Here is a 25,125-nt window from a genome sequence, read left to right on the forward strand (position 1 = left end):
AATTGATTCTGGAATTTATTTATTATTTATTTATTTGCAACATTTTTACCCCGCCTTTCCTCACCCGTAGGGACTCAAGGCGGCTTACAGGGTTGGCAAAATCCAATGGCCAAACAACAGAATTCAATCAAATCAAACAGCACAATTGCATCAATTAAATACAGTAGTCTCTCACTTATCCAAGGTTCTGGATTATCCAACGCATTTTTGTAGTCAATGTTTTCAATACATCGTGATATTTTGGTGCTAAATTTGTATATACAGTAATTACTACATAGCATTACTGCGTACTGAACTACTTTTTCTGTCAAATTTGTTGTCTAACATGATGTTTGGGTGCTTAATTTGTAAAATCATAACCTATTTTGATGTTTAATAGGCTTTTTCTTAATCTCTCCTTATTATCCAACATATTCGCTTATCCAACGTTCTGCCGGCCCATTTAGTTTGGATAAGTGAGACTACTGTACTTAATAAAAACAGTATACAAAGTTTAAAACACATAAATAGTTCGGTCCATTCATCCAAATGGTCTTAGACCTCGCTTTTGGATGATGTGTCTCATCATTGGGATTTATTTTAATTACCGTATACTCAAATATAAGCTGCCCCGAATATAAGCCAAGGCACCTAATTTTACCACAAAAAAACTGGGAAATCATTGACTCCAGTATAAGCCGAGGGTGGTGAATTTCAGAAATAAAAATAGATACCAATAAAATGACATGAATTGAGGCATCAGTAGGTTAAATGTTTTTGAATATTTACATAAAGCCCAAATTTAAGATAAGACTGTCCAACTCTGATTAAATCATTATTCTCATCTTCTTCAATGTAAATGTGCTTATGTATCATTTTAATAATAATACAGTAAAATAATACATGTAATAATAATAATAAATACTGGAAAATAATGCAAGTAATAATAGAGTAATATAATAAATGCAATAATAATACTAATAATAAGATCAGAGTGAAATAATAAATATGTTAATAATAATAATAAAAATAGAGTAAAATAAATGTAATAGTAGCAAAATAATAGAGAAAACTAATAAATGTAATAATACCAATAATAATAGAGAAAAATAATAAAGGTACCATATATTCTCGAGTATAGGCTGACCCAAATATAAGCCAACCAGGACCCTCACTTGAGTATAAGCCGAGGGGGGCTTTTTCAGTCTTAAAAAAAGGGCTGAAAAACTAGGCTTATACTCAAGTATATACATTATGTTTTATGTATATATTAATTTTAATTTTAATCCTATTTCAGGTTTTTTGTGTCCACCTTAAATGCCTTAAGACGCCCTGGTGGCAAAGTGTGTTAAGGTACTGAGCTGCTGAACTTGCAGACCGAAAGGTCCCAGGTTCAAACCCCGGGAGCGGAGTGAGTGCCCGCTGTTAGCTCCAGCTCCTGCCAACCTAGCAGTCTGAAAACATGTCAACGTGAGTAGATCAATAGGTACTGCTCCGGCGGGAAGGTAACGGTGCTCCATGCAGTCATGCCAGTGGCCACATGACCTTGGAGGTGTCTACGGACAACGCCGGCTCTTTGGCTTAGAAATGGAGATGAGCACCAACCCCCAGAGTCGGTCACGACTGGACTTAACGTCAGGGGAAACCTTTACCTTTTAAATGCCTTATGCCAACCAGCTGTGGATAGACCAACTTGGTCTTTTCCAGTATGCCAGCTATAGCTGCTATTGCAGTGTAAATGGGTAGAAAGGTAATAATAATAATAATAATAATAATAATAATAATAATAATAATAATAATACTACACAGTCCTAGACACTTGAGAAGTGTTCGACTTGTGATTTTGTGATATGAAATCCAGCATGTCTATCTTGTTTGCTGTGTCATAATAAAATAATAATAATAAGTTTATTTATATCCCGCCTCCATCTCCCCCGAAGGGGACTCGGGGCGGCTTACAGCAAAATCAAAAAACAAGCAATGATAAAATATGACACATCAAAGGACAAAAACAGAAACCAATAACAAAATATACACAATAGGCCAAAAAACACAACACAGAATTAAAACATCGAATTAAAAACAATGAGGTTGCAATAGTGGATAAGCAAGGTGCACATTATGAGTAAAAAATTCGTAAATAGATAAAGTGCAATAGAGTCATTTAAGATCGCATTAGGTCGGAGCCTCCGGTGGCCTAGGGGATAAAAGCCTTGTAACTTGAAGGTTGGGTTGCTGACCTGAAGGCTGCCAGGTTCGAATCCCACCCAGGGAGAGTGTGGATGAGCTCCCTCTATCAGCTCCAGCTCCATGCGGGGACACGAGAGAAGCCTCCCACAAGGATGGTAAAATCATCAAAACATCCGGGCGTCCCCTGGGCAACGTCCTTGCAGACGGCCAATTCTCTCACTCCAGAAGCAACTCAGGTTGCTCCTGACACGAAAAAAATTAAAATCGCATTAGGTAGGGAGGAGTCCTGAATAATATCAAGCAATCAGGAAAAGAGCGAGGTAATGATAATGCGAATAATTAAAATGTAGTGGAGATTGGGCTTGCACTTCTGGAGGGACTCTTAAGGTTTAATTCACCTGAGCAAACCAGGTTTTTTTTTCTTGGATCTGAACAATGTCGGGGGTGGTTTGAACCCCTCAAGCGGCCCCTCGGCTCCAAGGCTTGGGGAGGGAGTCCCGCGAGGCCCCGCCCCTTCCTGCCTCACCTGCCCGGCAGGTAGGCGTCCCAGGAAGAAGCCAGGAGGGTTTCCGGGATGGGGGCCGAGCCGCGCCGAGCCCGGACCCCCCTCCTGCCGGGGCTGCGGATCCTCCTTCTCGGTGAGGGGGGGGAGCATATGGGGAGGGGGGCGAGCCAGGTGGTGGGGAAACCCTCCCACCTGGAGCCCTTGGAAGAGCGAGAGGGGGGGAGGATGATGTCTGATGAAAGCCCGACATCCACCGGCCCTCCCGCCTTCTCGAATGGGAAAGGGACTCTTCGGAATTGTCCAGGGCTCCCTAAACTGGGGGTCCCTGCCCCCCTCCCCAAACCCCACCTTTGTCAACAGGAAAAATATCCCCAACGCCCCCTCGTGGCCCTTTGAGATAGCACAGCGGGTCTCTTGTGCTTTGTTTACAATGGTGCTCAACAGGAAAATTGACTTGTCTAGCAAGCCTTGCAGATGCTGGTTTGTTGTCACTGGGTTTAACTCAGCTATGGGCAAATTTGGACCCTCCAGGTGTTTTGGACTTCAACTCCCACCATTCCTAACAGCCTCAGGCCCTTTTTTTTTTTACAGCAGCTGAGGATATGATCCATCAGTTTCCTTGCACAGTCTGCAGTTTGGGTCATCAGCTGATTTTTCGACCTTGGCCTGAATTGCCTTTGTCCTGATGTCTTACTCCTGGACTGCAAGGATCAGGCCTTCTGTCTCCTTCTTCAGGGTCCCATTCATGAGCCAGAGCCAGGTCTTCCATTATTATTATTATTATTATTATTATTATATTATTATTATTATTATTAATTGCCTTTGTCCTGATGTCTTGCTCCTGGGCTGCAAGGATCAGGCCTTCTGTCTCCTTCTTCAGGGTCCCATTTGTGAGCCAGAGCCAGGTCTTCTCCTTATCAGCTTTTCCTTCAATTTTGTCAAGGAACTTTCCATGCATTGTTTTGTTGTGCCATCTGTCAGCTCTAGTTTGTAGTGCGGTTTTCTTGTACTGATTCTTTGTCTACTGGGACCCTGAAGAAGGAGACAGAAGGCCTGATCCTTGAAGCCCAGGAGCAAGACATCAGAACAAAGGCAATTAAGGCCAATTGTGTCGGCAGAGAAGTCAGTGGCCCCAATCCAAGCCCGGTTTCAGTACTAAGTTGATGGTCAAAGGGGGACTGGTTGGTAAAACTCCCCAGTATTGTGTCATCCTATAATGTATTAGAGACTTGAAGTAACTTTGGGCAATGGTTACCTAGTGGTGAGGTCACAGCAGTATCTTTGATTTTTGTACCTAGGGGTCTGATGGGGGAGAGAGCCACTGGCTTTGTTTTGGGGAAGGGTCTTTGTCCCCTCTGAGGCTCAGTGGGGTCACCTTTGTGTCTCTCGGCAGCAGCCGTGGCCGGAGCCCGCTCCTTGGAGATCCAGGTTGACCCCAGAGTCCAGGCCTTTGTGGGGGAGCCGGTGACCCTCAAGTGCTGGTTCAGGTCCTCCGCCCCCCTCACCGAGAAGCTGACCGTTGACTGGACCTTCCGACCACGAGCCGGGGGCAGCGTGGAGCCCGTGAGTGCAGGCGGAGGGGTGGGGAAGGCAGGCCTCTGAGATCCAAGTTGACCCACTTGACACCTCTGCTGCCCCTCCCCAGGTCTTCCACTACCAGTCCCAGGCCTTCCCAGCACAGGGGGGCACCTTCCGGGGCCGTGTCCTCTGGGCCGGAGACGTCAGCAAGAGCGATGCCTCCATCCGCATCTTGAATCCCTCGCTGGACGACAACGGGACCTTCACTTGCACTGTAAGGAATCCTCCAGACGTGCAGCACAACATCCCCCAGACGCTGTTGACCGTCACTCTCAGAGGTGAGGCCCTGCTTCTGGGAAGGAGAACTCCTACTGAGAAGTCTGTGTGTGATCAGGGTGAAATGCAGGCTTTAGATCGGAGAGAAGTGCCAGCAGTTGACGAGAATATTTTGGATTTCAATATTCATCCGTTAGCAACAGGGAAATATCTATTTCTCTTAGGAATCAACCTTCAGCTGAAGGGGAGTTTTCCCATGATATCGGATTAGGACTCTGCAGGGAGAGAGTGAAGGATTGATTAATTGGGCTTAAATTAAGTTCCTGTTTCAGCTCTCAAGTTTATGATTCACGTTTCCTGTGTTTGCCTATGTTCCTGGACAGGACTGTAGCGAGGGGGGGGGGAGGTTTTAGGGGTTCAACCCCCCTCCCCCCCCCGAAATTTTTCAGGTTAAAAAAAAAACCCTGGTTTACTCATGAATTTTAATTGGTTAACCAAATCCCCATGCTAAGTCTATGAGATGTAAAACATTAAGAGTCCCTCCAGGCATTATCTCAAGCAGATATTGACAGGTCTGAACCTGGGGGGCAGCTGGGTCAGGAGTTCAACCCCCCCCCCGAAATTTTCAAAACCCCTCCCGAAATGTTTTTCTGGCTACGGCCCTGTTCCTGGATGAGTTTAGCTTTGGAAAAAGTTCCTGCTTTCATGCTTATGAATTTATGCCCGTGATCCTGACTTCCTTGATTTCATGTACTTTGCCATTTTTGGGCTACTGTTCTTTTGTATATGGACTGCTGCTATTTTATAACTTATCTTCTACTATTCTTTTGGGAAATGCTCTTTCCCTCCCTTTTGTATATGCTTTCTAAAACAAACTGTTGTAGTTAGTACTACTGGACTTTGGTGTGGCCGGGCGAAAAGGTGTCTTGAGGTTGGAGGGCAACACTGACCCTCTTCGATCTGGCCTCCTGCCCAGGTGCCTCCTTCCAACTGACCTCTGCCGGACTGCTCTCCCTCCTGGTCTTCCTCCCTTCGGCTGTGGTGGTGGCCCTGCTGCTGGTCCGGATGGGAAAGAAGTCTGGGCTGCTGAAAGCCAAGAAAAGGAAGTTTGGCTACAAGAAGTCCTCCATCGAAGTCTCCGATGAGTAAGGAACTCATTCCCTTTTTCCTGGCTGGGGGTTTTGTGGGGTTCGCCTTATTTATTTATTTCCTGGTGGGTTTTGTGGATCCACCCGCAGCTCCATTCTGCAATTCCCCAGCACTTTAATGGGAACAATAGTTTATTTATTTATTTATTTATTTATTTGCAGTATTTATATTCCGCCCTTCTCACCCCGAAGGGGACTCAGGGCGGATTACAATGAACACATATATGGCAAACATTCAATGCCAACAGACAAACAACGTACAGTATAGACAGACACAGAGGCATTTTTTACATTTTTCCAACTTCACGATTCCGGCCACAGGGGGAGCTGTTGCTTCACCGTCCACTAGAGACTGTACTTCCTCATTCCTTTCCGGCATGTTGCTGGCAGTTTTATGGTGTTGTAAATTAGTTAAACTAGCCTCCCCGCATAAAGCGTATCTAAATTTCCCTACTTGACAGATGCAACTGTCTTTCGGGGCTGCATAGGTCAACAGCAAGCCGGGCTATTTAATGGTCAGGGGCTTAACCCGACCCGGGCTTCTACTCATGACCTCTCGGTCAGTAGTGATTTATTGCAGCTGGTTACTAGCCAGCTGCGCCACAGCCCGGCCTTTAGTTCGGGTATCTACCTCTCCCTGATTATAACTGACACTATTTACACTTTCTCTGGCCCAGTTCTTTTTTGGAGCCAACCCAGGATTTTGTCATAGTATATTTATTATTATTGTATGTGACCTCATTTGTTTTATGACTTGTTTTATTGTTGATTGACTTGTTTTATTGTTGTGTTTTTATATTATCTGTTGCCTGGGCTTGGCCCCATGTAAGCCGCCCCGAGTCCCTTTGGGGAGATGGAGCGGGGTATAAAAATAAAACAAGATAGATATGCTGGATTTTGTATCACAAAATCACAAGTCAAACACTTCCCAAGTGTCTAGGACTGTGAGATGTATTTTGTCAAGGAACTTTCCATGCAATGTTTTGTTGTGCCAGCTGTCAGCTCTAGTTTGTAGTGCGGTTTTCTTGTACTGATTCTTTGTCTGCTTCTTCTTGTTCTTCTTCTTCTTCTTCTTATTATTATTATTATTATTCCCCTCCAATTCTCTTGCACTCTCTCTCAGCCCAGAGCCTCCTGGATGCCGGGAAAAGCTGGCCAGATGCTGCCTGCGGTGCCTGGTAAGTGGAACCCGCATTTGTCTATGCATTTGCTTAAGCGGTTGAGGGAGAAAAGGAAAGGGCCTGAGGCCAGGAATTGTGGGAGTTGGAGTCCAAAACACCTCTAGGCCCAAAATTTGCCCATGCCTGCTATATAGCAAAATGTGCTGTATAACCCAGGAACAAAAATGGTGTTGCATTCTGGGATAGGCTGGATATTAGGGTGGATATTCTCTGACCAAGCTCCCGCCTGCACCCATTTCCTCCTCTCTCTTTTCTGCTTCCTGTTCAGGACACAGATGATGATGATCCCTACTGACCGGACGGGGAGAAGCCTGCCATTTAGGGGTTCAGCGGAGACCTGCCTTGGGAGACACTGCTGTTCTCCTACTTCTTGGCTGTCGGTCTCTCTCTCGATGTTTGGACTGGGACTGGGGTTTGCTGCCAACCCCGGCTCTTTTGGGGGGACCCCTTGTATTCCTTCAGCCCCTTGAAGTGGTCAGTGGCTCCTAGTAGCCTTGCTGGAGGCCCCATTCGGCATAGAGACAATACACAGGGCAATGGGGCCAGGCTCCGTCCCAAGGGTCCCTAATAAACCTCTCTCTCCAGCTCAGTCTGCTTTCCTTTTGCTTTGGTGGGAGGAATAAGAGGGGGGGGGGGATCTTGGGAGACAAGGGTGAAGCCTGTGCAGACCCCCAGGGTGAGATAATGGGGCATGCGCTGCTGCAGGGGGTCCGTGATTTCCATTGCATTCTGTAACCTCAGCTTTGAATGACTTTGAACATTAGGAAGAACTTCCTCACTGTGAGGGCTGTTCAGCAGTGGAACTCTCTGCCCCGGAGTCTGGTGGAGGATCCTTCTTTGGAGGCTTTGAAGCAGAGGCTGGATGGCCATCTGTCGGGGGTGCTTTGAATGCGATTTTCCTGCTTCTTGGCAGAATGGGGTTGGACTGGATGGCCTTTGGATCCCTTCCAACTCTAGTCTCCGGTGATATATCTATCTACCTGTCTATCAATTTATCTGTCTATCAATTTGGCTGGCTGTCTATCATCATGTCTATCTGTCTAACTATCTATCATATCTGTCTGTCTATCTATCATCATGTCTATCTATCTATCTATCTATCTATCATATCTGTCTGTCTGTCTATCATATCTATCTATCTATCATCATGTCTATCTATCATATCTGTCTGTCTGTTTGTCTATCAATTTATCTGTCTGTCTACCATCTGTGTGTATCATCATGTCTATCATACCTATCTGTCTGTCTGTCTATCTAGCATCATATCTATCATAGCTGTCTATCTATCAATTTATCTGTCTATCATATCTATCTGTCTATCATCATGTCTATCTATCTATCTATCTATCTATCATATATATCTGTCTGTCTATCTATCTATCTATCATATCTGTCTGTCTATCATCATGTCTATCTATCATATCTGTCTGTCTGTCTATCATCATGTCTATCATATCTATCTGTCTGTTTGTCTATCAATTTATCTGTCTGTTTGTCTATCAATTTATCTGTCTATCATATCTGTTTGTCTATCTATCATGTCTATCTATCTATCATATCTATCTGTTTGTCTATCATATCTATCTATCTATATCTATCTGTTTGTCTATCTATCATCATGTCTATCTATCTATCTATCATATCTGTCTGTCTATCATCATGTCTATCTATCATATCTGTTTGTCTGTCTATCATCATGTCTATCATATCTATCTGTCTGTTTGTCTATCAATTTATCTGTCTGTTTGTCTATCAATTTATCTGTCTATCATATCTGTTTGTCTATCTATCATGTCTATCTATCTATCATATCTATCTGTTTGTCTATCATATCTATCTATCTATATCTATCTGTTTGTCTATCTATCATCATGTCTATCTATCTATCATATCTGTCTGTCTATCATCATGTCTATCTATCTATCTTATCTGTCTGTCTGTCTATTTATCATATCTATCTATCTGTTTGTCTGTCTATCTATCATCAGGTCTGTCTGTCTGTCTGTCTGTCTGTCTATCTACCTACCATCTCTACCATCTCTCTGTGTATTTAAAGGTGCTTGGAGGGCTGGCTTGGCCCTTGCCCTTGCTCCCCGCACCCGCCCCTCCCTCCCTCCCTCCCTCCCTCCCCCTCACTTCCGCCAACCATAGGCTCGACCTCCTCCCCCTCCCCCTCCCAGTCCCCCCTCCCATCCCGTGCGCAGCCCCCCTCCCGAACCGCCCGGCCATCTTGGCGCAGGAGAAGCGAGAAGGAGAAAGAGACAGAGGAGGAGGAGGAGGAGGAGAACCCGCCCCCTTGGAGCCCCCCACCCTCCCTCCCTCAATCACCAGGATGGCTGCGCGCGCCTGACCTCCCCCCTCCCTCCCTCCCTCCCTCCTTCTCCAAGACCCTCCCCTTTTCCCCCCAATTGCCGGGATGCTCCGCGACGCCCCTCCGGCCTTGGCCGCCCTCCTGGGGGGCGTCCTGTGCCGGCTCCTCTTCGCCTTCCTCTCCAGCGGTAAGTGGGTGGCCTTTGGGGGAGGGGGAGGAGGGAGGAGGGGGGGAGACCCCTTGGAGTGACGCAGCAGGGGCCACAACCCCCCCCCCCCCTTCCTCCTCAAGGATTGGACAGAGTTGCTTCTGGGGAGCTTTGGAGGGTCGCTCTGATGGGGGTGAGGGTGGGGAGGGGTCCAGGAGCCCCTCGATCCCAAGCAGAGAAGGAAGCAAAGAGAGAGAGGGAGGGGGGGGACCTTCAAGGGGAGGGGGAGGCGGGGCCTGGGCCTGGGCCAGCACCCTGGTCAGCACCCTTCTGCAGAGACTGCGGCAAAAAGGGAGAGAAAGGAAGGAAGGAAGGAGGGCAAGGAGGTCTCCCAGGCCATTGGCCCCTAGTGTCCTGCCAGGCTGCGCATGCGCCCCCCTTCCCAGGCCCCTTCCCCTTGCGAAATAGCCCTCCCCTGCCCTGCCAGGAATGGGGTCATATGTCTGGGAGGGGAACAAGGCTCAGGGCCAGGAAAAACAAGCAAAGTTTTGGAGCAGGGGTCCCCAAACTATGGCCCGTGGGCCACATGCGGCCCATTGAAGACATTTATCCGGCCCTCGCAGTGGCGGCTGCCTCCTCCTCTTGGCTTGTTTATCATGGTATTTTAATCATTATTTAATTAATTATTAAGGGGTGCTTTGCTAGTGCTTTTGGTGCACAAAGGAAGAAGGGAGTTGGACTAAATGGCCCAAGCGATTTCTTCCAACCCTCATTATTATGATTATTATTATTGACAGAAGGACACAGCATAACACAGCAAATGAGATAGATATGCTGGATTTCGTATCACAAAATCACAAGTTGAACACTTCCCAAGCATTTAGGACTGTGTGATTATTGTATGACACAGCAAACAAGATAGACATGCTGGATTTCGTATCACAAAATCACAAGTCGAACACTTCCCAAGTGTCTAGGACTATGTGATGTATTTATTATTATTATTATTATTATTATTATTATTATTATTATTATTATTATTATTATTAACATTGAGGCTGGGTGGCCATCTGTCAGGGGTGCTTTGCTTGTGCTTTTGGTGCACAGAGGCAGAAGGGGGTTGGACTCAATGGCCCAGAGGGTCTTCTAACCCTCTTATTATTATTATTATTATTAATTATTATTATAATTTTATTGTATGACACAGCAAACAAGATAGATATGCTGGATTTAATTTCACAAAATCACAAGTCGAACACTTCCCAAGTGTCTAGGACTGTGTGATGTATTTTCGGATGATGCGCGTAGATGCCAGTAGGGTGGCCTTTTGCAGTTGACAGATCGTAATTTTGTCAATGTCTATTGTTTCCAAATGCCGGCTGAGATCTTTATTATTATTATTATTATTATTATTATTATTATTATTATTATTATTAACATTGAGGCTGGGTGGCCATCTGTAAGGGGTGCTTTGCTTGTGCTTTTGGTGCAAAAAGGCAGAAGGGGTTGGACTAAATGGCCCAAGGGGTCTCTTCCAACCCTCTTTATTATTTTTATCATGGTTGTGATTATAATAATAATAAATAATAATAAAACTTTATTTATATCCCGCCACCATCTCCCCATGGGGACTCGGGGCGGCTTACATGGGGCAGTGGCCCAAACAACATAAGAACAAAATATAAGCAACACAATACAATCACAACATAAAAAGATAAAACAATAATACAATGTATCAATATAAACAACAATACAAGATAAAAATTTCATTTAAAACACATAATGGTAAGACCGTAATAAAAACAGGATAAATTATTAAAAACCCACTGGGGCTGATTAATTAATGACTATCTCCGAAGGCCTTATTATTATTAACATTGAGGGTGTATTTGTTCCCCTTTTGGTTTTTTTTACTTCAAAATAAGATATGTGCAGTGTGCATGGGAAATTGTTCATAGTTTTTTTAATAAAAAAAACGATAGTCTAGCCCTTCAGCTGTCTGAGGGACCGTGAACTGGACCCCAGTTTAAAAAGTTTGGGGACCCCTGCTTTGGAGGGCCTTCTGCTGCCAGATCTCAACCCAGGTGTGGTCACCCTTTATTAGGGGACACCACATAGTGAAACCCTGCTGTTTACTAGCCCATAAGTTGTCAGATACATCCATCTCAAAGATTTTGTCTCTCATCACCTTCTTGTCCAACTGCAATAGGGTTGTTGTTATTGTTGCTGCTGCTGCTCAGTCACATAATTGTTTCTGACTCTTCATGACTTCGTGGACCAGTCTAGGCCAGAGCTCCCTGTCAGCCGTCAAGGTCCAGCCAGTCACTTCAAGGATACCGTCCATCCATCTCGCCCTTGGTCGGCCTCTCTTCCTTTTTCCTTCCTTTTTCCCCAGCATCATGATCTTTTCCAAGCTTTCCTGTCTCCTCATGATGTGGCCAAAATACTTCAGCTTTGCCTCTAACGTTCTTTTTTCCAGTGAGCAGCCACAGGGCATTATTTCCTGGAGGCTGGACTGGTTGGATCTTCTTGTGGTCCAAGGCACTCTCAGGATTTTCCTCCAACACCAGAGTTCAAATGATCAAAGGTCTGGAGAACAAGCCCTATGAGGAGCGGCTTAAAGAGCTGGGCATGTTTAGCCTGCAGAAGAGAAGGCTGAGAGGAGACATGATAGCCATGTACAAATACGTGAAGGGAAGTCATAGGGAGGAGGGAGGGAGCTTGTTTTCTGCTGCCCTGCAGACTGGGACGCAAGGGAACAATGGCTTCAAACTACAGGAAAGGAGATTCCACCTGAACATCAGGAAGAACTGCCTCACTGTGAGAAGGGCTGTTCAACTCTCTCCCCCGGACTGTGGTGGAGGCTCCTTCTTTGGAGGCTTTTTAAGCAGAGGCTGGATGGCCATCTGTCGGGGGTGCTTTGAATGCGATTTCCTGCTTCTCGGCAGGGGGCTGGACTGGATGGCCCATGGGGTCTCTTCCAACTCTACTATTCTATGATTCTATGATTCTATAAAAGCGTCTATCTTCCTTTGCTCAGGCTTCCTTATGGTCCAGCTCTTGCATCCATAGGTCACTATGGGGAATCCCATGGCTTTGACTATGCGGACCTTCCTTCGTTGCCAGTGGGATGTCTCTGCTCTTCACTACAGTAGAGTCTCACTTAGCCAAGCTAAATGGGCCGGCAGAAGCTTGGATAAGCGAATATCTTGGATAATAAGGAGGGATTAAGGAAAAGCCTATTAAACATCAAATTATGTAATGATTTTACAAATTAAACACCAAAACTTCATGTTATACAACAAATTTGACAGAAAAAGTAGTTCAATAGACAGTAATGTTATGTTGTAATTACTGTATTTACGAATTTAGCAACAAAATATCACGATATATTGAAAACATTGACTACAAAAATGGCTTGGATTATCCAGAGGCTTGGATAAGCGAGGCTTGGATAAGTGAGACTCTGTTTTATATTTTATTATATTGTATTGCTTTGGGCATGGCCCCATGTTAGCCACCCCGAGTCCCCGCTGGGGAGATGGTGGCGGGGTATAAATAAAGTTTTTTTTTTATTATTATTATTATTATTATTATTATTATTATTATTATTATTATTATTACTGTATTTTGTCCAGGTTGGCCATTGCTCTCCTCCCAAGATGGAAACATCTTCTGATTTCCTGGCTGCAATGATCTTCGCGCCTAGAAATATAAAGTCTGTCACTGCCTCCACATTTTCTCCTTCTATTTGCCAGTTAGCAATAGGTGTAGTTGCCATTGTTGTTATTGTTAACACATCGACATAGTGATGGCGCAGGGCCAACCAATATTGCTCCATCAAGCACTGCTTTGTTCTACTCTCCCCCTGAAGACACAGGTCCACAGTCTGGACTGATCACTGACCCTGGAACCCCAGGTGTCGGTGGTGGCCAGGAGCACCTTTGCACAATTAAAACTCATGCGCCAGCTGGGCCCGCACCTTGAGATGCCAGATCTGGCCATGGGAGTTCACGCCTTAGTCACATCCCGTTTGGACTACTGCATTGCTCTCTATGTGGGGCTGCCAGTTTGGAAGCTTCAACTAGTTCACAGATGGGCAGCCAGATTAATAACAGGAGCCCTGTACAGGCAGAGATCCACTCTTCTAAAGGCCATCTAGTCCAACCCCCTTCTGGCTTCATGCAGGAAAAACATAATCAAACCTTCCTTGCTTAGTTTCTCCATACCTCACAACCTCTGAGGATGCCTGCCATAGATGTGGGCGAAACGTCAGGAGAGAATGCTTCTGGAACATGGCCATACAGCCTGGAAAACATACAACCACCCCATAATCAAAGCATCCCCAAAAGATGGCCATCCTACCTCTACTTATCTGCTGTGAGCAGATCTGCGTTTTTCCATCTACGTCAGGCTAGGCAACTGGCTCCCTACCTATCTAGGAACGACCTGGCGACGGTGATCCAGGCGACGGTCATCTCGAGGCTCGACTACTGTAACGCCCTCTACATTGGCCTTCCTCTGTCAGTGATCCGGAAACTGAAGCTGGTGCAGAATGCGGCGGCTCGTCTTCTCGCCGGGGTGCCGGCGAGGTGGCGTATCACCCCAATTCTTCAACAGCTGCACTGGCTGCCGATCGAGTACCGGATTACTTTCAAGATACTGGTACTAACTTTCAAGGCCTTACATGGTCTGGGGCCGGCGTACCTGAGGGCCCGCTTATCCCCCTACCAACCCCAGAGATTACTTCGGTCCAAAGACCAAAATTTGCTGGAAGTCCCTAACATACGGACTTATCCTTTGTCTTCTACTAGGCAGAGAGCCTTCTCGATTGTAGCCCCTCAATTGTGGAATGCCTTGCCAGTTGAAACTCGAACCACCCGAGACCTACTTGCCTTTCGGAAAGCCTGCAAAACCTTGCTCTTCCGACAAGCTTTCAATGGGTGAAAAACTCGGGGCTATGTCTGTTTTTATTGTTGCTTTTATTGTTGTTTTTATTGTTATTTTAAAGCCAAGTGTATTGTTTTAATCTATTTTTGTAAACCGCTCTGAGCCAAACTGGGAGTAGCGGTATATAAGTTTAATAAATATATATAAATAAATAATAGCAATAATAATCATCATCATGATGATTATGATGATTATTGGCCCCTTGCTAAACCCATCCTTGGCTCCTTCTCTCACAGTGCCCAGCATCCAGGCCATGGAGGTGATGGCCCCGCCCACCATCTACGCCCTCAACGGCTCCTCCATCCGCCTCACCTGCACCTTCAACTCCTGCTACCAGGTGGAGAAGAAGCAGTTCTCCCTCAACTGGACCTACCAGGGTTGTGACAACTGCACAGAAGAGCTGGTGAGTTTTATCGCAGTGGCAGATCCTCCCTGGGCTTTGTTTTCCTCTCCTCCCCAGGTCCAAGCAGAGACTGGGCAAAGCAGGGGAACTAGACCAATGATGGGCAACCTTTTGCACTTGGTGTGTCAAAATTCACCAAAATACCTAGCATGACTTGGGTGGTGTGTCACTTTGAGAAAAAAAAACACCATAATTTTGCAATATGTATAGTTTAAATAACAAAAATGTATAATCTATATATAAAAGAGTGATGGCATCACGGCGACCCACAAAACAACAAAACTACAGGCCCCCCAACCTCGAAATTTGACAACACAACCCATCATCCACGCCTCTAGGTTGATACAACAAAAAGAAAAGAAAAATAAAGTCCTAATTAGAGAGAGAGGAATAATTGTTTTTATCCAATTGCTGCCAGTTAGAAGGCTAAGCTCCTCCAACTTGGTCTCCTAGCAACCCAATAAAAAATAATAAAAAACACTAAAAAATTAATACAATAAAATACTATAATAACAGAAAATAACTAAAAATAATACAAGAAAATAATAAAATATAATAAATAAAAATATAACTTACAATAAAATTAATAAAAAATTGCAAATAACGTCAAATAAAAATTACACAACAATTTTTAACCAATACCACCACCACTTTGCCACAGCAACGCGTGGCCGGGCACAGCTAGTATATATATATATAAATGTAATGTGCATAATTCCCATGGAGTAAACAACAAAACCACTGGACAAAATCACACCAAATTTGGCCACAAAAGACATAGTCATCCAATCAATCTGCAGGCAGCAGTGTGTCAGCAAAAATGACTAGGCGTGTCAGTGCTGACACGCGTGTCATAGGTTGGCCATCACTGAACTAGACCCTGGTCCAAGCAGAGATTGGGCAAAGCATGGGAACTAGACCCTGGTCCAAGCAGGGGAGCGGGAAAAGCAGGGGGCCGGGCTGTGGCGCAGCTGGCTAGTAACCAGTTGCAATAAATCACTACTGACCGAGAGGTCATGAGTTCGAAGCCCGGGTCGGGTTAAGCCTACGACCATTAAAAAAAAATAGCCCCGGCTTGCTGTTGACCTATGCAGCCCCGAAAGACAGTTGCATCTGTCAAGTAGGGAAAATTTAGGTACGCTTTATACGGGAGGCTAATTTAACTAATTTACAACACCATAAAACTGCCAGCAAAACACGAGGAAAAGGAACGAGGAAGTACAGCCACTACTAGACGGTGAAGCAACAGCTCCCCCTGTGGCCGGAATCGTGAAGCTGGAAAGATGTTAAAATGCCTCTGTGTCTGTCTAAAGTGAATGTTGTTTGTCTGTTGGCATTGAATGTTTGCCATATATGTGTTCATTGTAATCCGCCCTGAGTCCCCTTCGGGGTGAGAAAGAAGGGCTGAATATAAATATTGTAAATAATAATAATAATAATAATAATAATAATAATAATAATAATAATCAGGAAGCAGAGGGACTAGTGGATGGTGAAGCAACAGCTCCTCTTGTGGCCGGAATCGTGAAGCTGGAAAAATGTTAAATGCCTCTGTGTCTGTCTATACTGTATGTTGTTTGTCTGTTGGCATTGAATGTTTGCCATATATGTGTTCATTGTAATCCGCCCTGAGTCCCCTTCCGGGTGAGAAAGAAGGGCGGAATATAAATACTGTAAATAAATAAACTAGACCTGTTTCTCCGTCCCTTGCCAGTTCCTGCAGTTCAAGCTGAAGGTGATGCCCATGGAAGAGAACCGCTTTGGGGACCGCATCGAGTTCACTGGGAACCCCAGCAAGAACGACGTCTCCTTCACGCTCCGCAACGTGCAGCTGGAGGACGAGGGCACCTACCACTGCTACGTGATGAACCCCCCCGACCGGCACAAGGGCCACGGCAAGATCCAGCTCAGAGTCATCACCGAAGGTCAGGGCCTGGTCTTGGGGGTGCAGCCCCCCTTAAAGCCCTGGTCCAAGCAGGGAGCGGGCAACGCAGGGGAACCAGAGCAGGCCTGGGCCAACTTCGGCCCTCCCTCCGGGTGTTTTGGACTTCAACTCCCACCATTCCTAACAACCGGCTGCTAGGAATGGTGGGAGTTGAAGTCCAAAACTCCCAAAGAGAAGGCCGAAGTTGGCCCATGCCTGAGCTAGGGGAAAGTCCCCAAGGCACCCTTGAATGAGAAGCACCCGCAACATCTTTCCTTTTTGTTTGCACTCTGCATCTGCTCCGGAGCTGTCGATGCCTCAGCTTTGAATGACTTTGCTGTGCATGAAGGAGCATACACTGTTATGTTACGTTGCAGAAGCACTCTGTGATATTTATTTTTTGCAGTATTTTGTGTTATGTTTTGTTTGCTTGTGTCTTGTTTCTGTGCCTCTATCTAGGTCATCTCAGCAGGGAGAGACCCCCCAGTGCCATCTCTTTAAGGCTGAGAGAGTGTGACTTGCCCAAAGTGACGGGGATTCAGACCCTGGTCTTGCCCGACACTCAAATTATTCTGTCGGTTCACTTTGGTTTGGGCAATAGTAATATAAGGCTCTTCCAGACAAAGCCCTATACCCCAGGATCTTATCCCAGGCTTCCTGCTTTAAAGTGGATTATATGAGTCCACACTGCCAGATAATCTGTGATAAGCAAAAAACTTGGCATCAATGTTTCATTGAAGGCTTGCATGGCCAGAATCACTGGCTTGTTGTGCATTTTCCGGGCTGTATGGCTATGTTCCAGAAGCATTCTCTCCTCACGTTTCTCCAACATCTATGGCAGGCATCCCCAGAGCATGTCACAACCTCTGAGGATGCCTGCCGTAGATGTGGATGAAACGTCAGGAGAGAATGCTTCTTGAACATAGCCACACAGCCCTGAATACTCACAGCAACCGAACCTGGGATCACATCCTGGGATATAGGGCCTTTCTGGAAGAGCCCTTAAGTGGGGTGTTGTGTGGTGTCCGGCCTGTGTGACCATTGCGCTTGAGCAGCATTTTCTCCTGACGTTTCGCCTGCATCTGTGGTTGAGATCACTGCTGAGTTTGCACCAACTTATCATTTGAGGCTCGAATTGCTTTTGTAATTTCCTCATGGCTGTCATGCTGCTTTCGTGTATTTTACCATTGTTATTATATGATTGTTTGGAGGCCGTGTGTTTTGCCTTGGCGCCGTTCCGCATTCTGCTCAGGAATGAGACCCCCCCCCCTCTCCAACTCCATTCTGGGCGCTGACCCCATTGTGGGGGTCCCGTGTGTGTCTCCACAGAGCCCCCGGAGCGCGACTCCACGGTGGCGGTGATTGTGGGGGCCACGGTGGGGGGCTTCCTGGCCGTGGTCATCCTGGCGCTGGTGGCCGTCAAGTGCGTCCGGCGGAAGAAGCAGCAGCGGCTCAACACCGACGACCAGAAGACGGAGGAGGAGGGCAAGACCGACGGAGAAGGGAACCCCGAGGAGGGGGCCAAGTAGACTGATTGCGGGAGGGACCCCCACTCCTGCCCATACACACCTCCCAAGCCCCCTCCCTCGTGTGTCTCCTGGGCCACAGAGACAGAGAAGCCCCTTCCCCTTTGACTGCCTTCCCCTCTCTCTATCTCCCTTTCAGAGGGGTCTCTGCCAAGAATGGGGAGGGGTCTCCACATTCTGAACCGCCCCTTCTCCCCTGGGTTGTTCCATGCCAAGTGGTCTAAACCTTCCTACCACCATGTCTCCAGTTTTGTTCACATTTGAGCTATAGCGCCAGTCAGGTTTTCAACTAGGTTTCCCCAAATGTGAGGTCTCTGAGTGCAATAATTGCTGATCTAGACCCTCTGATTGGAAGGGTAGTCATTTAACAAAATGCCATTTTTGGGGTCTAATAACATTTTATATTTTGTGCAGAGAGAGAAAAGAGGGAGCAACTTTTTCCAAAAGGGACATCTGCGTTCTCACCAAAGGTCCCTCACAGTCCTGGTAGTCACTGTATGGCTATCCTGGTTTCAATGTGATACATAATGTACTTTGACCTGAGTAAATGGATAGTTAATGTGTTGTTGAAGGCTTTCCTGGCCGGAATCACTGGGTTGTTGTGCATAATAATACAGTAGAGTCTCACTTATCCAAGCTAAACGGGCCGGCAGAACCTTGGACAAGCAAATATTTTGGATAATAAGGAGGGATTAAGGAAAAGCCTATTAAAAATCAAATTACATTATGATTTTACAAATTAGGCACCAAAACATCATGTTATACAACAAATTTGACAGAAAAAGTAGTTCAATACGCAGTAATGTTATGTTGTAATTACTGCATTTACGAATTTAGCACCAAAATATCATGATATATTGAAAACATTGACTACAAAAATGCACTGGATAATCCAGAAGCTTGGATAAGCAAGACTCTACTGTAATAAGATGTATTACTCTCCTCTTCCCTCTAATAATAATAACAACAATAATATAGTTTATCACCTGCCTCTGCCCTCTAATAATAAGAGGAATTTATTACCTCTGCCAATAATACTAATAATATAATGTATTACTCATCTCTCCCCTATAATAATAATAATAATAATAATAATAATAATAATAATAATAATAATAATAATAATAATAATAATGATGATCATTTATTGCCCCCTCCCTAATAACAATAATATGTATTACTTGACTCTGCCCTCTAATTATAATAATAATTACAGTATAAGAAATGATGGGTTGCTGTGAGTTTTCGGGGCTGTATGGCCATGTTCCAGAATACTTCTGGCACATGGCCATATAGCCCGGAAAATGCACAACAACCCAGGATATTTAATGTTTGCATGGCAAAACAAAAACATATAAGTCTTGTAAAAAAATCTCTTTCCGATGATATTATTGAAAAGCATATTCATACTCTTTTTAAATAATTGGCTTCGAACTTTGGCAGGTTTTACCATTTGCAATGAAAGTGTGCCAAATTTGAAGAGATCCCGCAAGGCGGTTATAGATACTAGCTAGTTGCAAATCCGGCAGTGTTATGTTCAGCATAAGCAGAATGCTTGGCCAAAATTCCAAGCCCGTATCTTGGTTTGCATGGAAATTGTTGCAGTTTGAATTCTGGTCAAAATTTGTCACAACGCATTGCGATGCATACTTTGGGTCAACTTGTTTAGCTGGGTTTTGCACCCATAGGTTAAAATTAATTCCATTGGAATCCGCAGACAAAAAAACTGCACAGGGTTTCAATTTCTTAGCCATCCTTATACTTTTAGTTTCTATTTATTTATGTATTTACTGACAACATTTATATCCCACCCTTCTCACCCCAAAGGGGAGTCAGGTTATATGCAGGTTATATGTCCATACAATATATTATATTATTAGCATAGCACAATATTGGCATTATATATTACTATATTGTACTATACCACTATACTGCAATATTATTAGTAATATTACATGTAATATATAATATACAATTATAATAGGGTATTATTATTATTATTATTATTATTATTATTATTATTATTATTATTATTATTATTATATTGTATGACACAGCAAACAAGATGCTGGATTTCGTATCACAAAATCATAAGTCGAACTCTTCCCAAGTGTCTAGGACTGTGTGATGTATTTTCGGATGATGCGCACAGATCCCAGTCGGGTGGCCTTTTGCAGTTGGCCGATTGTAATTTTGTCAATGTCTATTGTTTCCAAATGCCAGCTGAGATCTTTTGGCACGGCACCCAGTGTGCCCATCACCACCGGGACCACCTGCACTGGTTTCTGCCAGAGTCTTTGAAGTTCAATCTTGAGGTCCTGATAGCGGCTGAGTTTTTCCTGTTGTTTTTCATCAATGCGACTGTCACCTGAGATGGCAGGTGACAGTCGCACTGACGAATTATTATTATTATTATTATTATTATTATTATTATTATTATTATTATTATTCATTATCAGACCCCAAAAATGACATTTTCTTAAATGACGACCCTTCCGATAAGGGGGTCTAGACTAGCAACCAGAGACCTCATATTTTGGGAAACTTAGTTTCATGGCTGGCTGGTGCTACAGTTAAAATTTGCACACAATTGAAGAAGATGATGGTGGGAACTTTTTATAAATTGGAGACCCCTTGGCATGGAACGACCCCCCTCCCTTCCCACAGAAGCACAACCCACGACTGCCAAGAGAACTCACTGCCAGGGGGGCAAGGCCGAAGCCTCCTCCGATAACCCCCCTCCCCATAAAAAGACAAAACAGACCCCCCTCAAATAGCCCCCCACTCACCTGGCGAAATCCCGGCTTTGGGGGGATGCTGCTGCCTCCAAACAGGCCTTGTGCCCCCTCCTCCTCCTCTTCTTCCGATGATGATGATGGTGATGATGACGGTGACGATGCCCTTTGCCCCCCACCCCACCCCGCCTTCGCAGCGCCCCTTCTTTCCTTGCCTGCGCCGTGTTTCGGGATCGCCACCGCTGTCCGTCTGTCCGTCCGTCCGTCCATCTGGGAATGAATAAAGCGGGGTGCGCCTCTCTTTTTCTGTCTCGGGCAAAGAGATGCCTCCAATTCTTTCCATTCGGGGGGAGAAAGGAGGGGTAAGGCAGGGAAAGAGGAGCCGGGTGCCTCTAGGCATGTGCAGAGTGCCTCGTCCAAAAGCATTCTCTCTGACTTTGAAGCTGCAAGGCTATTCAGTGCCATTCAAGTTGACTCATTGCAACATTCACACTTGCGTCACACAGGCAAGGATTCTTTCTCCCACCCTGGACATCATTCCACAGAGAATGCCTCCAGGCAACAGTGGCCAGGCTACCCTCACTGATTGACATTGCAGCTTCATGGTTACTCAATGCCATTCAAGTTGGCTCATTGCAACAATCACACTTGCGTCACACAGGCAAGGATTCTTTCTCCCACCCTGGACATCATTCCACAGAGAATGCCTCCAGGCAACAGTGGCCAGGCTACCCTCACTGATTGACATTGCAGCTTCATGGTTACTCAATGCCATTCAAGTTGACTCATTGCAACAATCACACTTGCGTCACACAGGCAAGGATTCTTTCTCCCACCCTGGACATCATGCCACAGAGAATGCCTCCAGGTAACAGTAGCCAGGCTACCCTCACTGACTGACTTTGCAGCTTCATGGTTACTCAATGCCATCCAAGTTGACTCACTGCAACAATCACACTTGCGTCACACAGGCAAGTATTCTTTCTCCCACCCTGGACATCATTCCACAGAGGATGCCTCCAGGCAACAGTGGCCAGGCTACCCTCACTGATTGACATTGCAGCTTCATGGTTACTCAATGCCATTCAAGTTGGCTCATTGCAACAATCACACTTGCGTCACACAGGCAAGGATTCTTTCTCCCACCCTGGACATCATTCCACAGAGAATGCCTCCAGGCAACAGTGGCCAGGCTACCCTCACTGATTGACATTGCAGCTTCATGGTTACTCAATGCCATCCAAGTTGACTCACTGCAACAATCACACTTGCGTCACACAGGCAAGGATTCTTTCTCCCACCCTGGACATCATTCCACAGAGGATGCCTCCAGGCAACAGTGGCCAGGCTACCCTCACTGATTGACTTTGCAGCTTCATGGCTATTCAATGCCATTCAAGCTTGCTCGTTGCAACATTTACACTTGCTTCACACAGACAAGAATTCTTTCTCCCACCCTGGACATTATATCACAGATATAGAAACTCCACTTGTCCAGTTTCCAACAGAGTTCTATGAAAATACCCTCACTGATTGACTTTGCAGCTCCAAGGCTACTCAATGCCATTCAAGCTTGCTCGTTGCAACATTTACACTTGTTTCACGCAGACAAGAATTCTTTCTCCCACCCTGGACATTATATCACAGATATAGAAACTTTGCTTGTGCAGTTGCCAACAGACTTCTATGAAAATACCCTCACTGATTGACTTTGCAGCTGCAAGGCCATTCAATGCACACTCGCCTCCAACAGACCACCCTGGGCACCATTCCACAGATAGATCAACCCCACTTGCCTCTTTCCAACAGACCTCACAACCTCTGAGGAGGCCTGCCATAGATGCAGGCGAAACGTCAGGAGAGAATGCTTCTGGAGACATGGCCAGGCAAGTCGGAAATCTCACAGCAACCCATGGAAGTGTTCCTTCGGCAATTCGGGGCGGGGAGATCTCAGGTGGGTTTTTGGGGGGCGGGTGGGGGTCCTGACCTGGAAGACAAGAAGGAGGAGAAGCCAAGGAGAAGGTCCTGCTGCGCCGGAGAGAAGAACCAAGAGGCGGCGGCGCTGCAGGAGAACGAACTGCCTGCCTCCTGGCCATCCTGCCTCATCAGCACCTGGGCCAAGGGGGCGGGGCGGGGGAGGAAAGGGGCGGGGCGTGGGAGGAAAGGGGCGGGGCGAGGTCCTGTCTCATCAGCACCTGGGCGTGGGGAGGGAGCGTGGCCCAAAATAGGCCCAGGATTGGAACCCGATCCGAGGCAAAGGAAGGAAGGAAGGAAGCCGGTTCTCCGGTTCCCTGCGAAGGTGACCCCTGGGCCACTCGGAGGGACACTCCACCCCCTCCTCCTCCTCCTCCTCAGGTCGCAGACTCAGCGCTTCCTCAGCAGCACCTGCCGCGGCTATTTCTGCCCACTCCCCAACCCGTCACGCGGCTCCAAGCACCTGGCGGGAAGGCCGAGGTGCGAACAGGTGCCGCTCCCCCCCTACGCCCCCCACCCCAGGCACCAATGGGCTTCCGAGCAGGCAAGGGCACCTTCCTGGGCTCCCAGGGAAATCCTCGTCATCATAAAAGTCATATAATGTATATTGCCCAATTTCCCCCTCTAATAATAATAATAATAATAATAATATTCATAATAATAATATATTACACAACTTTCCCCTCTAACAACAACATCACCAACTTCCCCCTCTAATAATAATAATAATAATAATAATAATAATAATAATAACACAACAAAACACTGCATGGAAAGTTCCTTGACAAAATTGAAGGAAAAGCTGACAAGAAGACGTGGCTCTGGCTCACGAATGGGACCCTGAAGAAGGAGACAGAAGGCCTGATCCTTGCAGCCCAGGAGCAAGACATCAGCACAAAGGCAATTCAGGCCAAGATCGAAAAATCAGCTGATGACCCAAAATGCAGACTGTGCAAGGAAACGGATGAAACCATGGATCATATCCTCAGCTGCTGTAAGAAAATTGCACAGACAGACTACAAACAGAGGCACAACTATGTGGCCCAAATGATTCATTGGAACTTATGCCTCAAGTACCACCTCCCTGCAGTAAAGAACTGGTGGGATCACAAACCTGCAAAGATAATGGAAAATGAGCACGCAAAGATACTGTGGGACTTCCGAATCCAGACTGACAAAGTTCTGGAACACAACACACCAGACATCACAGTTGTGGAAAAGAACAAGGTTTGGATCATTGATGTTGCCATCCCAGGTGACAGTCGCATTGACGAAAAACAACAGGAAAACCTTAGCCGCTCTCAGGACCTCAAGATTGAACTGCAAAGACTCTGGCAGAAACCAGTGCAGGTGGTCCCGGTGGTGATGGGCACACTGGGTGCCGTGCCAAAAGATCTCAGCCGGCATTTGGAAACAATAGACATTGACAAAATTACGATCTGCCAACTGCAAAAGGCCACCTTACTGGGATCTGCACCCATCACCCGAAAATACATCACACAGTCCTAGACACTTGAGAAGTGTTCGACTTGTGATTTTGTGAAACGAAATCCAGCATATCTATCTTGTTTGCTGTGTCATACAACGTCGTTGTGTCAATAATAATATAATGTATTATCCAACTTTCCTCTCTAACAACAACAGCAACAACAACATACAGTAGAGTCTCACTTATCCAACATAAACGGGCTGGCAGAATGTTGGATAAGCGAATATGTTGGATAATAAGGAGGCATTAAGGAAAAGCCTCTTAAACATCAAAATAGGTTATGATTTTACAAATTAAGCACCAAAACATCATGTTATACAACAACTTTGACAGAAAAAGTAGTTCATTACACATTAATGCTATGTAGTAATTACTGTATTTACGAATTTAGCACCAAAATATCATGATATATTGAAAACATTGACTACAAAAATGCGTTGGATAATCCAGAACATTGGATAAGCGAGTGTTGGATAAGTGAGACTCTACTGTAATGTATTACCAACTTTCGTCTCCAATAATATAATAATATATTACCCAACTTTTCCCTTTAATAATATAATAATTTAATGTATTACTCAACTTTTCCCTCTAATAATAGCAACAACAGTATAATGTATTACCCAACTTCCCACTCTAATAATAATAATATGTATTACTCTCCTCTTCCCTAATAATAACAATAATAAAGTTTATTACCTCCCTCTGCCTTCTAATAATAATAATAATAATAATAATAATAATGCTGTAATTTATTACCTGCCACTCCCCTCAAATAATAAAGTTTATGACCCGCCCCTCTCTAATAATAATAATAATAATAATATGTATTACTCTCCTCTTCCCTAATAATAATAAAGTTTATTAC

General features: G+C 45.3%; 2 protein-coding genes across 3 annotated transcripts; both read left to right on the forward strand.

Annotated features, from left to right (window-relative positions):
- Positions 1 to 2,648: 2,648 nt before the first annotated feature.
- On the forward strand, positions 2,649 to 7,381 carry mpzl3 (myelin protein zero like 3). 2 transcript variants are annotated; one of them, XM_062960841.1, is made up of 6 exons: positions 2,649 to 2,807; positions 4,071 to 4,237; positions 4,320 to 4,530; positions 5,445 to 5,613; positions 6,740 to 6,794; positions 7,066 to 7,381. In XM_062960841.1, the coding sequence occupies exons 1-6, from the start codon at positions 2,744 to 2,746 to the stop codon at positions 7,090 to 7,092; spliced, it is 693 nt and encodes a 230-aa protein (XP_062816911.1). In that variant the 5' UTR covers positions 2,649 to 2,743; the 3' UTR covers positions 7,093 to 7,381. The 2 variants fall into 2 exon arrangements, with proteins under 2 accessions (XP_062816911.1, XP_062816910.1); XM_062960840.1 differs by having other exon boundaries at positions 2,650 to 2,807; positions 4,068 to 4,237.
- Positions 7,382 to 9,056: 1,675 nt separating this feature from the next.
- scn2b (sodium voltage-gated channel beta subunit 2) lies at positions 9,057 to 18,630 on the forward strand. Its single transcript, XM_062960842.1, has 4 exons — positions 9,057 to 9,295; positions 14,443 to 14,609; positions 16,324 to 16,534; positions 17,863 to 18,630. Exons 1-4 carry the CDS (start codon positions 9,214 to 9,216, stop codon positions 18,060 to 18,062), a joined length of 660 nt encoding a protein of 219 aa, XP_062816912.1. The 5' UTR covers positions 9,057 to 9,213; the 3' UTR covers positions 18,063 to 18,630.
- The last annotated feature ends 6,495 nt before the right edge of the window (positions 18,631 to 25,125 follow it).

The sequence above is a fragment of the Anolis carolinensis genome, unplaced genomic scaffold, assembly GCF_035594765.1.
Source record: "Anolis carolinensis isolate JA03-04 unplaced genomic scaffold, rAnoCar3.1.pri scaffold_8, whole genome shotgun sequence".
NCBI lineage: Eukaryota > Metazoa > Chordata > Lepidosauria > Squamata > Dactyloidae > Anolis > Anolis carolinensis.

Coding starts and splice junctions, on each gene's coding strand:
- mpzl3 (XM_062960840.1), top strand. CDS start 2,744: ATGGGGGCCGAGCCGCGCCGAGCCCGGACCCCCCTCCTGCCGGGGCTG. Junction 4,238..4,319: donor CCGGGGGCAGCGTGGAGCCC/GTGAGTGCAGGC, acceptor GCCCCTCCCCAG/GTCTTCCACTACCAGTCCCA. Junction 6,795..7,065: donor GATGCTGCCTGCGGTGCCTG/GTAAGTGGAACC, acceptor CTTCCTGTTCAG/GACACAGATGATGATGATCC.
- scn2b (XM_062960842.1), top strand. CDS start 9,214: ATGCTCCGCGACGCCCCTCCGGCCTTGGCCGCCCTCCTGGGGGGCGTC. Junction 9,296..14,442: donor CTTCGCCTTCCTCTCCAGCG/GTAAGTGGGTGG, acceptor CTTCTCTCACAG/TGCCCAGCATCCAGGCCATG. Junction 16,535..17,862: donor GCTCAGAGTCATCACCGAAG/GTCAGGGCCTGG, acceptor GTGTCTCCACAG/AGCCCCCGGAGCGCGACTCC.